This window comes from Alexandromys fortis, unplaced genomic scaffold, assembly GCF_014885135.2.
Source record: "Alexandromys fortis isolate MF-2015 unplaced genomic scaffold, M_Fortis_MF-2015_v1.1 scaffold_87, whole genome shotgun sequence".
Classification (NCBI taxonomy): domain Eukaryota; kingdom Metazoa; phylum Chordata; class Mammalia; order Rodentia; family Cricetidae; genus Alexandromys; species Alexandromys fortis.
Window position 1 is genome coordinate 1,115,585 of NW_026067971.1, and position 13,848 is coordinate 1,129,432.

General features: G+C 44.1%; 1 protein-coding gene and 1 pseudogene across 1 annotated transcript; one reads left to right on the forward strand and one right to left on the reverse strand.

Annotated features, from left to right (window-relative positions):
• Positions 1-691: 691 nt before the first annotated feature.
• On the forward strand, positions 692-2,046 carry LOC126509721 (acyl-protein thioesterase 2-like; annotated as a pseudogene).
• Positions 2,047-12,630: 10,584 nt separating this feature from the next.
• Positions 12,631-13,572, reverse strand: Or6j1 (olfactory receptor family 6 subfamily J member 1). Its single transcript, XM_050155656.1, has one exon. The coding sequence runs from the start codon at positions 13,570-13,572 to the stop codon at positions 12,631-12,633; it is 942 nt and encodes a 313-aa protein (XP_050011613.1).
• Between the last annotated feature and the right edge of the window lie 276 nt (positions 13,573-13,848).

Genomic DNA, 13,848 nt, shown 5'->3' on the forward strand with positions numbered 1-13,848 from the left:
TGTTTGTCTTCCTGGTGGTTCTGAATCAAGCCATCACATGGATATGGTAGAAAGGTTCCTTGTCTTTCCTCTTTCCTCTCTGGCCTCCGATGAGGGCCTGGTCTACTTTGCAAGATGCCTGAGAGTTTGAAGGTGAGCTGCAACCCAAGTCTGGTGAAATATCTCGGAGCAAACCATCTCTAATTATTTTTAGGTTTTATTTGTCCCATTTTTTGCTTTTTGAGTCAAGGTCTCATTATACAGCCCAGGCTGTCCTAGAGTTTACTGTGTGGCCCAGACTAGATTAGAGTTTAAATCCTCCTGTTTTGTCCTTCCAAGTGCTAGGATGCAGGTGTGCCCCACCATGTTCAACTGTTCATAGTGTTAGTTCAGTATTACTTTGTCATAATAGTCTCTGTCACTGTCCTGTCAAAGGTCACTCGACCGAGACTGAGAAGGAAAATCAATGCCCATCTAGCCCCTTGGGCGCTATGAGAATAACTCATTCCTAGAGAACACTAACGATTCATTCACATGCACAGAGTTCTCTTCTCTAGCCCAGGAAAACTCCATACCCCTGGTTGGTGGCTTTGCCAAAGGACTGAAGTTTACAGACCTTGTCTCACTAGAGATTGGTGTCCCTTCTCCCTGGAGTGTCCCGAGACCTAATTCATTGTCATTCAGCAACCGCATATTTTAGCATATTCAGTAACACACATGAGAACAAATTGTACAAAGTAACAGCTGAAAAAGATTAAAAATGGGCGTCACAGCTTGCATTGATGTTTCATTTTCTCGGTTTGAAGAGCCTGACTTTGGAAAAGAAGTGTTTGCAGCATACAGCTGATGGCACAAAGGGTCCAGGGTCCCAGTGTGTGGTCCAGGCTGACCACAGGCTTCTGATCTACAGCGATCACCACACCACAACCTCCCAGGTAGCCAGGACTGCAGGTGCCCAACTCAGGGACAGGATTTTTGTCAGGGCTCACAACTCATCAATAAATCAGAGATTTATTGACCTCTGATGAATTTGAACAAAAGTTAGTTTAGGTATCATGTATTTTTCTTAAATTTTTCAAAGTAAGGAAGAGTGTGTGTCTGTGCTGGAGAAAGGGGAGAATTGCCCTAATGGTCTCAGAAGCTCCTGGAAGTGCGACCCCGCCAGCTGAAAGCTCTGCAGTGTATGTGTGGTAACACCATGTCTGCGCCTCTACTCACCAACGTTGTCGCTGTATCTGGAACTGAGTAGGAAACGGCCCGCGGTTATTTATTTATTTTGTTTTTACATGGACTTGGAGACACAGGGCAAGGCTAGGCTGACAAACTCTCCACCAACCGCCATCCTCACGTCATGAGCATCGGTCCCCATTTGCCCAGGAACCCTGTGACGTGCACCATGAAGATACTGATACCTCCCTGGTTTGACTTGATGGGACTGAGTCCAGATGCCCGGGAGGATGAAGTTGGCATCAGAAAACGTCAAGACTTTGATTGAACATGAGGTGAAGAATGGGATCCCTGCCAATCAAATTGCCCTGGCTGGCTTTTCACAGGGCGCGGCCCTGTCCCTCTACACAGTCCTTACCTGCCCCACCTCTGGCTGGCATCATGGCATTGAGCTGTCAGCTGCCTTGCATCGGAACTTTCCCCAAGCGGCCGATGGAAGTGCCAAGGACCTGGCCATCCTTCAGTGCCATGGGGAGCTGGATCCCATGGTCCCCATTCAATTTGATGCCCTGACAGCTGAGAGACTCCAGTCTGGTGTCACAGCTGCCAGGATCCAGGTCAAGACATACCCAGTTACCATGCACAGCTCCCGTTCAGGAGATGGCAACTGTAAAGAATTGCTGGAGAAGCTTCTGCCTCCAGTCTAACCAGTTGCTGGCTCCCATTGCAGTCCCCCAGCTCAAAAGGAGTTGGGTAACAAGCAAGCGATGCACCATCTTGGATCTAAGCCAGTCAAGCCATTGTCTGTCCGTTCCTCCCTCCCCCCCCCCCCCCCCCCCCCCCCCCCCCCCCCCCCCCCCCCCCCCCCCCCCCCCCCCCCCCCCCCCCCCCCCCCCCCCCCCCCCCGTCCTCTTCCCACAGGCCTCTGGCGCAGGTGGCCAAGGTTGCCCAAGTCTTCCAGCTGACTTCGGCCATGCAAGTCAGCAACTGAAGTGGGCTGCTTTCTTGCCTACTTCCCTAGAGGCAGGCCCCAGCAGCAGTATTGGAGGGACTGTAGGCAGCAGGAGAAAGGGGCCCAGCTACTGACGCACTCACTCAGGACCTCACTCACGAGCCCGCTCCTGCCACATCAACGTTTGGCCCCGGGGGACCTCATTGGCCTCCCTGCCCCAGTGATTCTGCCCGGATAATCGCCCCTCACGCCTCACTGCAGCTGCTTCTCTGTCACGAATATGTACATGGCCCGGGGCCCTTGCTACTGTGGGCTGCCTGCTCCACGGCAGGCAAATTGGTGAGGAAGTAGACCCACAGTTCCCGTCACCCCATGGCCCTTCCTTGCAGGCCTGGAACCTGCAGAATTGGATTGAGGTTCAATAGCCTCCTGCCTCCTGCTGTCCCACCCCCACTATGTCCCCATTCTGGGGCCAGGGAGGTGTGTGGGGAGGAGTTGTGTCTTGTCTTCTGGTCTCCATGTGGTTTTGGGTGTTTTTCTTGTTTTGTCTTGAATTCCAATAAAATTAAAGAAATTGTTTCCTCAACTCTCAAAAAAAAAAAAAAATCAGGGAAAGAGAAAAGTTTTCCAAACAAAACTATGAAACAACATGTACTAACATGGTGTCCTAAATGAACTGCAGCCAGGAGCTGCCCCGTGGCTCTGTAATAATTTGTTTTGCAATATTTTTCAGCTTTAAAATCTAGCATTGTGGCCACCGGTAAGACACAAGTGCTCCTATAAACAACCCTAATAAAACTCAGTGGGTCACACCCAGAAAAAGAAAACCAAACTTGGAAGTAGAAGGAGACTAAGTGGAATGAGGAAGGGGCCAATGGGAGGAGGATACGGACAACAGAAAGAAGGGTGCGATGAACGCAGGGTGTGGACATGTACGAGGATGGATAATGAAGCCCGCGGTTGCCTGTAAATAACGTGTCATGGAAACAGTTCTAAAAAGACAACAGAACTAGGCTGGAGCACAGAAGGAAGCTGAGCGGAGAGCATGGGACTTCTTTAGGATTTCGGATCGCTATCTGATCAAAGTTAAGTCCCAGCGGGGTCCTGGGTCTCAAAACATCAGGACACTAACTGTCTCTTGCTAGAAGCAGGTCACCCAGCCAATTCTTGTTGTGTGAACAATTTCTCTTACTACCGTGTTAAAAAAAAAAAGTGTCAGGCATACTTTTTGTGGCTTTCAGAAAGTTAGATTTCAACATTTTCCAAGAAAAATCACCCAAGAAGCTCAAAGTGGTCAGGGCATTGTTATTTGCGATTGTATTTGTTATTGTGTGGTATGCACACAATGTGTTTGTGCACATTGTGTATGAGTATACATTGTGTATGTGCACACAGTATGTGTATATGTGTGTGCATGCATGTGTGCATGCCATGTTGTGCATGTGAAGATGAGGGGACACCGTGGAGTTGGTTCTCTCCTTCTGCATTCACTTGTGCTCTGGGAATCCAGCTCAAGTTGTCAGGTTCGCATGGTTAAGTGCCCTCACCTCCATGAGTCATCTTGCCTAAGCTTAGGGTGTTCTTTTGTTTGATTTGGGGTTTTATTTGGGTGGTGTTTTTTATTTGTTTGTTTGTTTGTTTTGTCTTTTTGTTTTGCTTTAGTTTTGTCTTTGTTTTAGTTTTTAGACAGGGTCTTTCTACATAGCCTTGGCTGTCCTAGAACTTACTATGTAGACTGAGCTAACTCACAGAGATCTCCTGCCTCTGCCTTTCAAATGCTGGGATTAAAGGGGTGCACCACCCAGAGTATTCTTAAACATGCAATCCCAAAAGATCTGCAGAGGAAATGTAAGAGTATTGACCCATGAGAAAAAAGCCACATAGATTATTGGTTGCCTGATGTGACCCAGTTATAGGCCGAAATGAACAACAAATCTCTCACAGTAAAAAATAAATAAAATTGGCAAAGGCAAGGACAGCTCATGTGTAAAAGTTAAACCAAAACAAAGGCTTGAGTAGGCTGGAGGCCCAATTTATGATATAAGGGAATTAAACTGATCCAAACACCTCTGTATCATTAGGGTCTTGTTCCCTGCACTCTCCAGGGGCCCCAGTGACCCCACTGTACCTTAATCTGAGTGTTGGGGTCAAAAGAATAACCATTTATATAACAGCTTTGTTTGTTTCGTGTGGGGAAAAAAGTGTCCATTAGAAAAAATAATAAGAAAACGCCGAAGATGAAACTCAGTGGTAGAGAGTTCCCCTAGCACTCTGGAGGCCTGGGTACAGTCCCTAGCATACATAAAGGTCAGGATGGACAACAAGACAAGGTCTTAGAAAAAAGAGAGGAGGAGTAGAGGGAAAGGCAAGGGAGGGGTGAGAGAGAGGAAAAAAGACTAGAGGAAGGGGAAGAGAAGGAGGAGAGGAAGATGGGAGGGAAAGAGGGCACAGAAGGCTAGGAAATAAACATTTGTCTTTGTGTAAAGGGCGTCTGAATGAGTAACTCATAAAATATGCAAATGATGAATGAGCACGTGGCAAAGCTCGCCCCTCAGGAGTAGCCAAACAGTTCAAACCCCTGAGGCTGTTTACAAGCACATCAGCAAAAGGGTACGATTACTGGAAACAGTCAGTACTAGCAATGGCGAAGGCTAAGTCGGTGTGGAAGAAATCATTTCCATTGTTTTTGAAAAATGAATAGGTCAGTGTCTCTGCCTTCAAAATTTTCCTCTGGTAAGAAAGACAAACAAATAGTAATATGCAAACAAGACCAAGCGTTGCTACAGAAGAAAGAAAACAGCAGTAGGAGGAGGACCAGAAATGTCAAGGAAGAAGGGGCTTTCTGTGTAAAAGAAACAAGGAACCTCCTCTAAAGAGATGGGAGCCCAGGCTCTGAGATGGACATGTGTTAGTGTGACCAGAGATGAGGGGGAACAGAGAAATCTTAACAGCACGGAGGGTGAGCCAGTTGGGAGCAGGCAGAGACTCCTCAGAAAGAAATGAGGAATCACCCTTCAGCTCCAGAGCATGGTCTGCACCCAGTCCATCACAGTCTCAGTACACGCCGTTGTACTTGTCTGTAACCCCACAGGCCCAGCCCTGAGAAGCAACTTGTCTGACACTTTTCTTTCTCTGCTTCAATGAGGTTCATTTAACTTTATCCAAAGTTACTCTTCTGCAACTGGGAGAAAAGGGCAAACTTTCTATGCTAAACTTAGGATCAATAACCAAGGGATTAGAAACTTCCAGTCCAAAAGCATTTAGCAGCCAAGGGATTTGGAAGTGGCTGGGGCCCTGTTATCACAATATAGTTATGAGCCACAAGAGAACACACACAGCTTTACTCCAGAGAGGGAAGCAATAACGGAGCAGTAAGGGTTCATTAATGGAAAGTTCTGATCAAGAGACTAGAAACTCTGGTCTGGGTAGGAACCTCTTATTCAGGATGGACAGGGTCGATCACTTAGCTAAGAGACTACCTCTCAGAGAAGCAGGACCACCTTAAGAAGGCTTGTTCCCCTTGAGCCATGCAGAAGAGATGGTTGGAATAATAATAATCCCTTTAATGAGATGCTGTCCTTGTCTTCCCGGGCTCTCTGCCTCCCAGCGCAGCTTCCACACTGAGAAGCCACAGAGTTCCATCGGGTCTGTCCATCCTTCTGAAAGGTGTAACTTTTCCTTCTGATAGTTTGTCTCTTTTGCTCAGGTGCTGGCCAGAACTTAAGTATGCTTCCTCTAAGGGCGATCAAGTACTTCCTGGTCTCCCATAGAAGGACATTGCTTGTTATATCTGAGTTAAATACATCCTGCCACACGTCTGAGCATGTTGCTGCTCCGAAGGGAAACAGCAGTGTGTGGCTGCCTACTTGTGACTCCAGCCGGCTCTGTGCTCTTTCTCACGACCGACCCTTTCCATCACTTCTATTGTATCCCTAGATCTTCTTTGTTATTACAAATGTAGTTTTAACTTTTTCCCGTTTTTATTATAGAATGGTCAAGTTCCAAAAAACTTCAATAAAAATGGAATGAACATCCACAAAACCTACCGGATAGTACTAACTAAAAATTCTTAATAAAGTAAGAACTATATGAAGTGTGAAATATTAACAAAAAAGTCAATTTAGTGTACTCAATATTGAAACAGTAAAATAATCCCAACCCTGAAATCGGAGAAAATAAGGCATCTGCATTCAGTTGATACTGAATACAGATTCCAACTAAAAACAGCAACCATTGGTTTGTCATTTCGGGTACGTCGAAAGAAAGAGCACTACCATGTCTCAAGAAAACTAAGCACAAAAGTTTTTGCTTTAAAATTATCAGTGCTTTTATAAAGGAAAGAAGCAAGCAGAGAGCAGCAAAGACAGATCTATTCAGCACACGGGTGAGAAAGTCAACAAGGAATAGAGACCTTGGAAAAATCAGACAGAATTGTTGGAAATGAAAAACTCTATGAGTTAAATTAAATCGCCGTGGAAGTCAATAGCTAAAAGAAGCAGGAGAAGTAATGTCAGGGATGGAAGACAAGGCTGAGAAAGTTTCATTAGATAAAACATCAGCAAGCAACACCACATCACCCAAAAGCTAACAGACATAACCAACACCAAATCCCCAAACCCGTGTGGTAGAAGGACCTGAGACAAAAACCGAAATCATAGAAAACCCAAGCAAAAAAATTGCAACAGAAAACTTCCCAAATCTGGGGATGGGGTGGTGGATACCCGAGTACAAGTGGCATTTATAATCCCAGATAAATTTGACCAAATAAGAATCTGACCATGACAAATTATATTAAGCATGTCCAAAGCAGAGGAACAATTTTAAAAGCTGCAAGAGAAAAATGCCAGCTCACAAAAACAAATCCACCAGAATAACATTATACCTCCGAACAGAAACCTCCAAGGTCATAAAAGCATACAATTATTCTTTAAAGCCCAGAAAATAAATAACCATCAACCAAAATTTACTATGCTCTTCAAAGTGATTTTTTTCTAATCAATAAAGGAAAAGAGAAATGTCAAAACAAGCACAGATTAAGGCAATGCATGCCCACCAACCAGAGCTATAGCCAAAGAGACTACACACGGAGAAAGAAAGGCTGTCTCGATCAAGGGATCACAGAGCAAATGCCACAGGGAAATGGATGAACAAAGTGGAATTAGGAAAGAATCCATCATGTCTAACTCAATAAACCACCAAACATGACTCTCAAGGAGGGAAAAATAAGGACTAAGCATGCATCAAACCAGCCAGGACAGCAAACATCAAGATAAAGGAATCAGCGGAGATTTTCTAAATACTATTTTCCTTGTTTCTTTGGTTCGGTTTTTTTGAGACAGAATCTTACTCTGTACCCTTGGTTAGCCTCAACTTATTACATAGCCCAGGCTGACCTCAAACTTACTATGCTCCTTTTGCATCAACCTCCCAAGCACTATAATTACAGTTTGAACCAACACATCCACTCTAGACTTGCTGACTAGATTTTAAAATTAAGATATAAATATTTGCTTTCTGTAAACAGAGAGAGAGAGGGAGAGAGAGAGAGAGAGAGAGAGAGAGAGAGAGAGAGAGAGAGAGAGAAGAGTGTTGAAAGCTTATAAATCCAGCAAACAGAAGTCAAAACTAATCAGAAGTGCCCATAGTTGTAATCAGTGGAGCAGACTTCAAGCCAAAACCAGCAGAATTCATAAAGAAGGTCCCTACATATTAATAAAAAGAGCAATCCATCAGGAAGATGCAACAGTTGCAAATATGTGCGCCAAGGGTTGATGCATTCCGTTTCACAAGACAGACAATCATAGGGGTCCCATAATTCCAGATGCTGAAACACTGGGTGAATTCAATGTTCCAGTCTTATTAATGTGTAGATCATCCAAACAAAAGTAATCAACAAGGAAACTAAAACAGGCAGAGAATGGAGTGTCTGTGTGCCTCAGAGAGTTAACAGGCCTTACTGGGTTGAGACAATGGGAGTAGGGTGGTCACCTGGTCAAGTTGCCCCACCCACAAGGTACCCATGCTGCTTCTCCCATCCCTGTGTCTGGAGTTTCAGAAACACCTCTCAGGGCCAATGAAGCGTTTTGATCACAAGTAGCTTCAGGCAGCTGTGCTCTTTGCGTTTCCACGTAAAAGGAGAAGAGAGATAAAAAACAAGAAATCAGAGTACAAACCAGTGCCCTTAAACATCGTGGGCATTCCAAGCCTCCAAACAGGACAGAATTTCAGGTAGAACCAGGAATATTCCTACTTATAACTGCCTATCAAAGACAAGAGAAACAGAACTGTTGATTTTCAAGGTCCCTGCCCCCAAACTGCCTGATCAATTTCTTGCTTCTATTTGCATCCAATTGATGAAGCTAATCTGTACCAAAGGATTTAACAGACATCTGCAAAATATTCAGTCCAGTGGCGCAGAATATACATTTTTTGCAAAGCCAACAGCCTTTCTCTAACATCACTCCCATGTCGTGATGGTACCTGATTAAAGAAAGCATCTAATTCTTGGAGTCACGTAAGCAAAGCCAGCCCAGTGTGATCTATTTCTCCCTCTGTTTTTTCTTTTGTATTCTCCCAGACAAAAGACCATCCTCGGTATTTATTAGCAGCAAGAGCAGCCTCATGCCTGGTACCAGAAGCCTAGCCAACTCCCCAGGGCGAGGGAAATGATGGATTTTGGAGGAGAATCTACAACCACCACCTTACTACACACAATCCCTAATGACATTCTAAATACTTATCTTTATACACACAGATAAGCATAGATCCCACTGCTCACTAAAAACAAAGCAAAACAAACAAAACACCCTCTCTTTGCAACAGTTGTAAACTATTACAGAAAACCAAACCCTATTAAAATGAGGAGAACAAGTGACCGTGCGGTGCCAGCCCCCAATGATACAGCTACAACACAGCTCCCACACCTGAGGCTCAAGGATCTCACAGAAGAGAAGACATAAGGATTCTAAGAGCCAGAGGAACAGGAAGTTAGCTACGAGATTTTGTCTCCTAGAAATGACAGAGAGCTATTCCCACGAAGTCTCACCAATATGCCTGCCTAAATAAAGAGCTGAAAAAGGATGACAGCAAAAGACATGCTAACACGGAAGGGGGGGTCTCATGGGACCTCGACAAGGGATGTTGAGAGCAGGATGAACAGCCCAAGTAGAGAGCTGGCCCTTACTGACAAGGTATGCACCCTGAGGGGCTGTGCGTGCTGGTTGTGATTGTTAGCCTAGGCACCGTAGTTGGGTGGGGCAACTGGTTGATTCTGCCCTTTAGCAGACACCGTGTTCTCTTTTTTCATGATGACTTTAGATAGTTAATTTTTTCTTGACATTTTTAACTACTTAAAAACTAATTGAATTTTTTTCTTGTTTTTCTGTTTCCCAGGTATCAATCTCTGTTTTTATCTTTGTCAAGCCGTTTCTTCTGGTCACTTTATTACTCATCCTTTTCTAGTTTATTAAAGTGAAAATTTAGGTACCTGACTTGATACCTTTACCCTTTTCCTAATGTAAACATTTAATGCTATGAATTTTTTTATAAGCACTCATTGAGTTACACTTCACAATTTTCTTATATGTTAGCTTTCCTTCAAAGTAAGTGTTTTCAAAATTCTAAGCATTTTCATTTCCTTTCTGATAACTTCTTTGACAGGTAGATTGTTTAGAAATGTATTTTCTGGCTTCCAATGTTTGAGTTGTCTGTGATTTATTTCTTATTTCATTCTCTTTCACTTAAGAAACATTTAAACCCTTTTTTTCTGGTACTGAAGATTGCAATGGCCCAGATTTAATCTTTTAAATCTTCTTCATGGGATGCACAGCAGTATTTATTTCTTCTAAATTAAGTTTTTATTACATGTATTCGTTGAGAGAGAGTGTGTATCTGTGTCTGTGGTGTGTGTGTACCACACTGCATGTGTCAGAACACAACTTGGGTCGAGTCTTCAGGCTAAAGGAGGCAACCACCTTTACCTCCTTTACCATCTTGGCAGCTCTATTTATTTTTATGTTAATTGTGTGTGTGCATATTGTGTATTGATGTGTGCACATACATGTACATACGGGGACAAGTGGTCAGTGTCTTCCTCTGTTATTCTCCGCTTTACCTTTTTCTTCCACTGAACCAGTGTTCACTGATTCACAGAACAGCTGGGCAAGGATCTGCCTGTGTCCATACAGCAAATTCCCCCCACTGGGTTCACACATTAGCAGCCGTGCCCAGCTTCTTATGCTGGGGATCCAAATTCAGGCCTTATAGCTTGCTCAGCAAGTACTTTACTTAGTGAACTGTCTCCTCGGTACCAGAGAATATATAATTTTGCCATATTAGACTGATTTTCTTTCATATTTTGAATCTGAGAAAAAAGAAAGCTCTTACAATATTGTTGGAAATCTCTGAAAAATTATTAACCATGTGTCTTTGTTTTGTGCTACTGCAATAAGACGCTTCAAGCTAGATGTGTTGTGGTCAACAGAAATTTATTAAACTCGTAGTTCTGCAAGTACAAAAGACTGCATCTGGTGATCACCTCGCTGCATTGGAACACGGCAGAAGGCATCATAGGGCAAGAAGAAGAGGAACTCTGGCAAGGAAGGACTCCTGTAATAATGGTATTAATCCATCTTGAGGGCAGAGCTCTCATAACCCCGAGGTCATGTATTGAGATTATGTATTGGGATTATGTTTTCAATGTACAAACTCTGGGCTCACGTTCAAACTGCCATCAGGCTGGCTTCTTCCCTGCCTGGGCACTTGTTGGGTTCCACATGGGGAAGCAGCTGCTGTAGCTGGGTGAGGGGCATATATATATCTATACATATATATGTATATATATGCAAATACATATATGCATGCAGTAATAACTGGAGGAAAGAATCCATGAATTTGAAAGAGAACAGGGAATGGTGTATGGGAGAATTTGGAGGAGGAAAAAGGGTGAAATGATGTAATCATATTGTAATCTCAAAAAATACAAGAAACAATTAAATGAATAAATTAAACAATAAAATAAAAGAGTGATAGGGTCCTGAAGAGGTGAATCTGTGGTTAAAAGCTCCTACCACTTCTGCAAAGGACCTAGATTCAGTTCCCAGCACACAAATGGCAGCTCACAATTTCTCAGATTCTCAGCATTAAAGAAAAACAGTCAAATAAGACATATATATTCCTGGGTTGAGGACACAGCTTAGTGGGTTGTGGTTCTGGTTCCTCTCTGGCCTCTGGGGGCATGGACACCCACCATGGTACACAGAACACACGTGGTACACATATATATTTGCTGGCAAACACACATACACATAAAATAAAATGGATAAATCTCTTACATTAAAAAAAATGATAAGTGCTAAAGACACAAACTCATCTGGCTGCTCTTCCAGGGACCTGCGGTGGGAGGGTCTGACAGTTGTCAATCAAGCAGCCAGAGTTCCTACATCTGACAATTTCTGATATGTAAAAGAGAAAAAAATGTATCAAGGGGTGCCTGCAGAGGCCCGAATCTTCAGATTCCCCTCATCTGGACTTACAGGAAGCTATGAGCCTCCTAACATCATGCCGGGAATGGAATTCCCATGCTCTGAAAGAGCTGCAGACACACTTAACCACCGAGCCATCTCTCCAGGCTCTGGTTTGCAGTTCTGAGCAGAGGGTTCCTACACCTTCTGTTAGAGTTAGTCTAAGTATTTAATAATTTTTGTTGCAATTGAAAAATCATATCATTAAACAGTTAAGTGTTTTCTTTCTAGAATAATGTTAAGGATAGGGTATCATTGTGGCATTTCTTATACACTCTCTTCCCCTTCAACCTCAAACCGCTTTTGGAACTACTTCCAAATTCAACTCTGTATTTTTTTTTTGGATGGGATCTCGACTGTGAAGCTCTGGCTGTCCTAAAACTCACTATTTAGCCCAGGCTAGCCTCCAACTAACAGAGGTCTGCCTGCCTCTGCTCGAGTGCTGGGATCAAAGGTGTGCATCTCCGTGCCTGCTGGGAAGGTGACTTTCACTGCCTGCTACATGGGCCCTTTTATGTACTGCAGCATCTTTCCCGTTACTTTTATCTGCTTGTTAGCCCTTGGCTTAGTGCTTCCTGTATTACGTTTTTTTCTTTTTATTTAGTCCACTTATACCACTTTTTTTTTAAACTTATACCACTTAAGCAATTGTTCCATATGCATTACTTCTGAAGTCTATCCATGAATATATTCTTTGGGCATATTTTTATCAAATTTGAAAAGCACTAGCCAAGAAATACCAAGTTTATTCTCAGCATTTAAGAAAGGGTAAATGCTAAAATTTAGATAGAGGCTAGGGTCCAGAATAGCGAGGCACAAGACATAGTACTGGTCTATTGGAATTTCTGTTCTCTCCCAACAAGACGGAATTTGGATGACTGTGGCACGTGTAAGAAAGGCCTGCACGCTAGAGCACATCACACAGAACTGCCCTCCCAGGGAAAAATCAGCGATTATCAGGGCAGATTTCATTAGCAAAGTTTGTTCAGGCAAACTGGCAATGATTTTTCTTCATGTCTGGCTCGACTTTTGGAGCTTGCTCACGTGCTCCCTAAATACCTGCTTCACCTGCTTGTTTCTCAGAGTGTAGATGAAAGGGTTGAGTGTTGGTGTCGCTACAGTATTGAGCAATGCCACCACCTTGTTATGGTCCTCCCCCTGTCCACTCTTGCCAGACCGGACATACATAAAGATACAGCTGCCATAGAAGAGAGACACCACGATGATGTGAGAGGAGCAAGTGGAGAAGGCTTTCTTCCTCTCCTTGGCTGAGGGGATGTGCAGGATGGTGTAAAGGATGTGGCCATAGCAGGTGGCAGTCACAGCCAGAGTGCCCAGGAGGCTGAAGTTGGCGATAACGAAACCCAGGAACTCGATCAGACTTGTGTCCGCACACACTAGTTCCAGGAGTGGGAAGTTGTCGCAGAAGAAGTGGTTAATGATGTTGGAGCCACAGAATGGCTGCTGAAATAAAATGGAACTGGGAACCATGATGAGAAGCAATCCCGACATCCATGAGCCACACACAAGCTGGACACAGACTCTTTTGTTCATGATGGTGGCATAACGCAAAGGGTTACAAATGGCCACATATCTGTCAAAGGACATCACCGCCAGTAGAAAGAACTCCGTGGTACCCAGGAAGAAATAGAGGAATGTTTGGAGGAAACAACCTAGTATGGAGATGGTCTTGTGTCCTGTGATGATGTTGGTTAGCATCTTGGGGAAGATGACCGAGGTGAACCAGATCTCTAGGACAGCAAAGTTGCGGAGGAAGTAGTACATGGGGGTGTAGAGGCGCCTGTCCACAAGAGTGATGAAGATGATGAGGAAGTTTCCCAGCAGTGTGAGGAGGTAGGTCAAGAGGAAGCCCAGGAAGATGAGTACTTGTAGCTCACAAGCATCCGACAGCCCCAGCAAAACGAACTCAGTGACGGTGGTGCTGTTCTCCATGACTCCTTCCACTGCTGCTGAGGATGTTCATGGATCATGCTCAGCATCAGGACCGGAGTTCTGGGCACCTGGGGTCAGTACAGGGCTGAGAAGTACAGAGGAATGAGTAGACAGTACAGGCTGGGAAATACGGAGGAATGAGTACACAATACGGGCTGGGAAATACGGAGGAATGAGTAGACAATACGGGTTGGGAAGTATGGAGGAATGTGTACTACATTTTGAGCTGGAGGACTCCTTTGGTGTTTTCAGCTCTTGGCCTTCTCACTCCTCAGG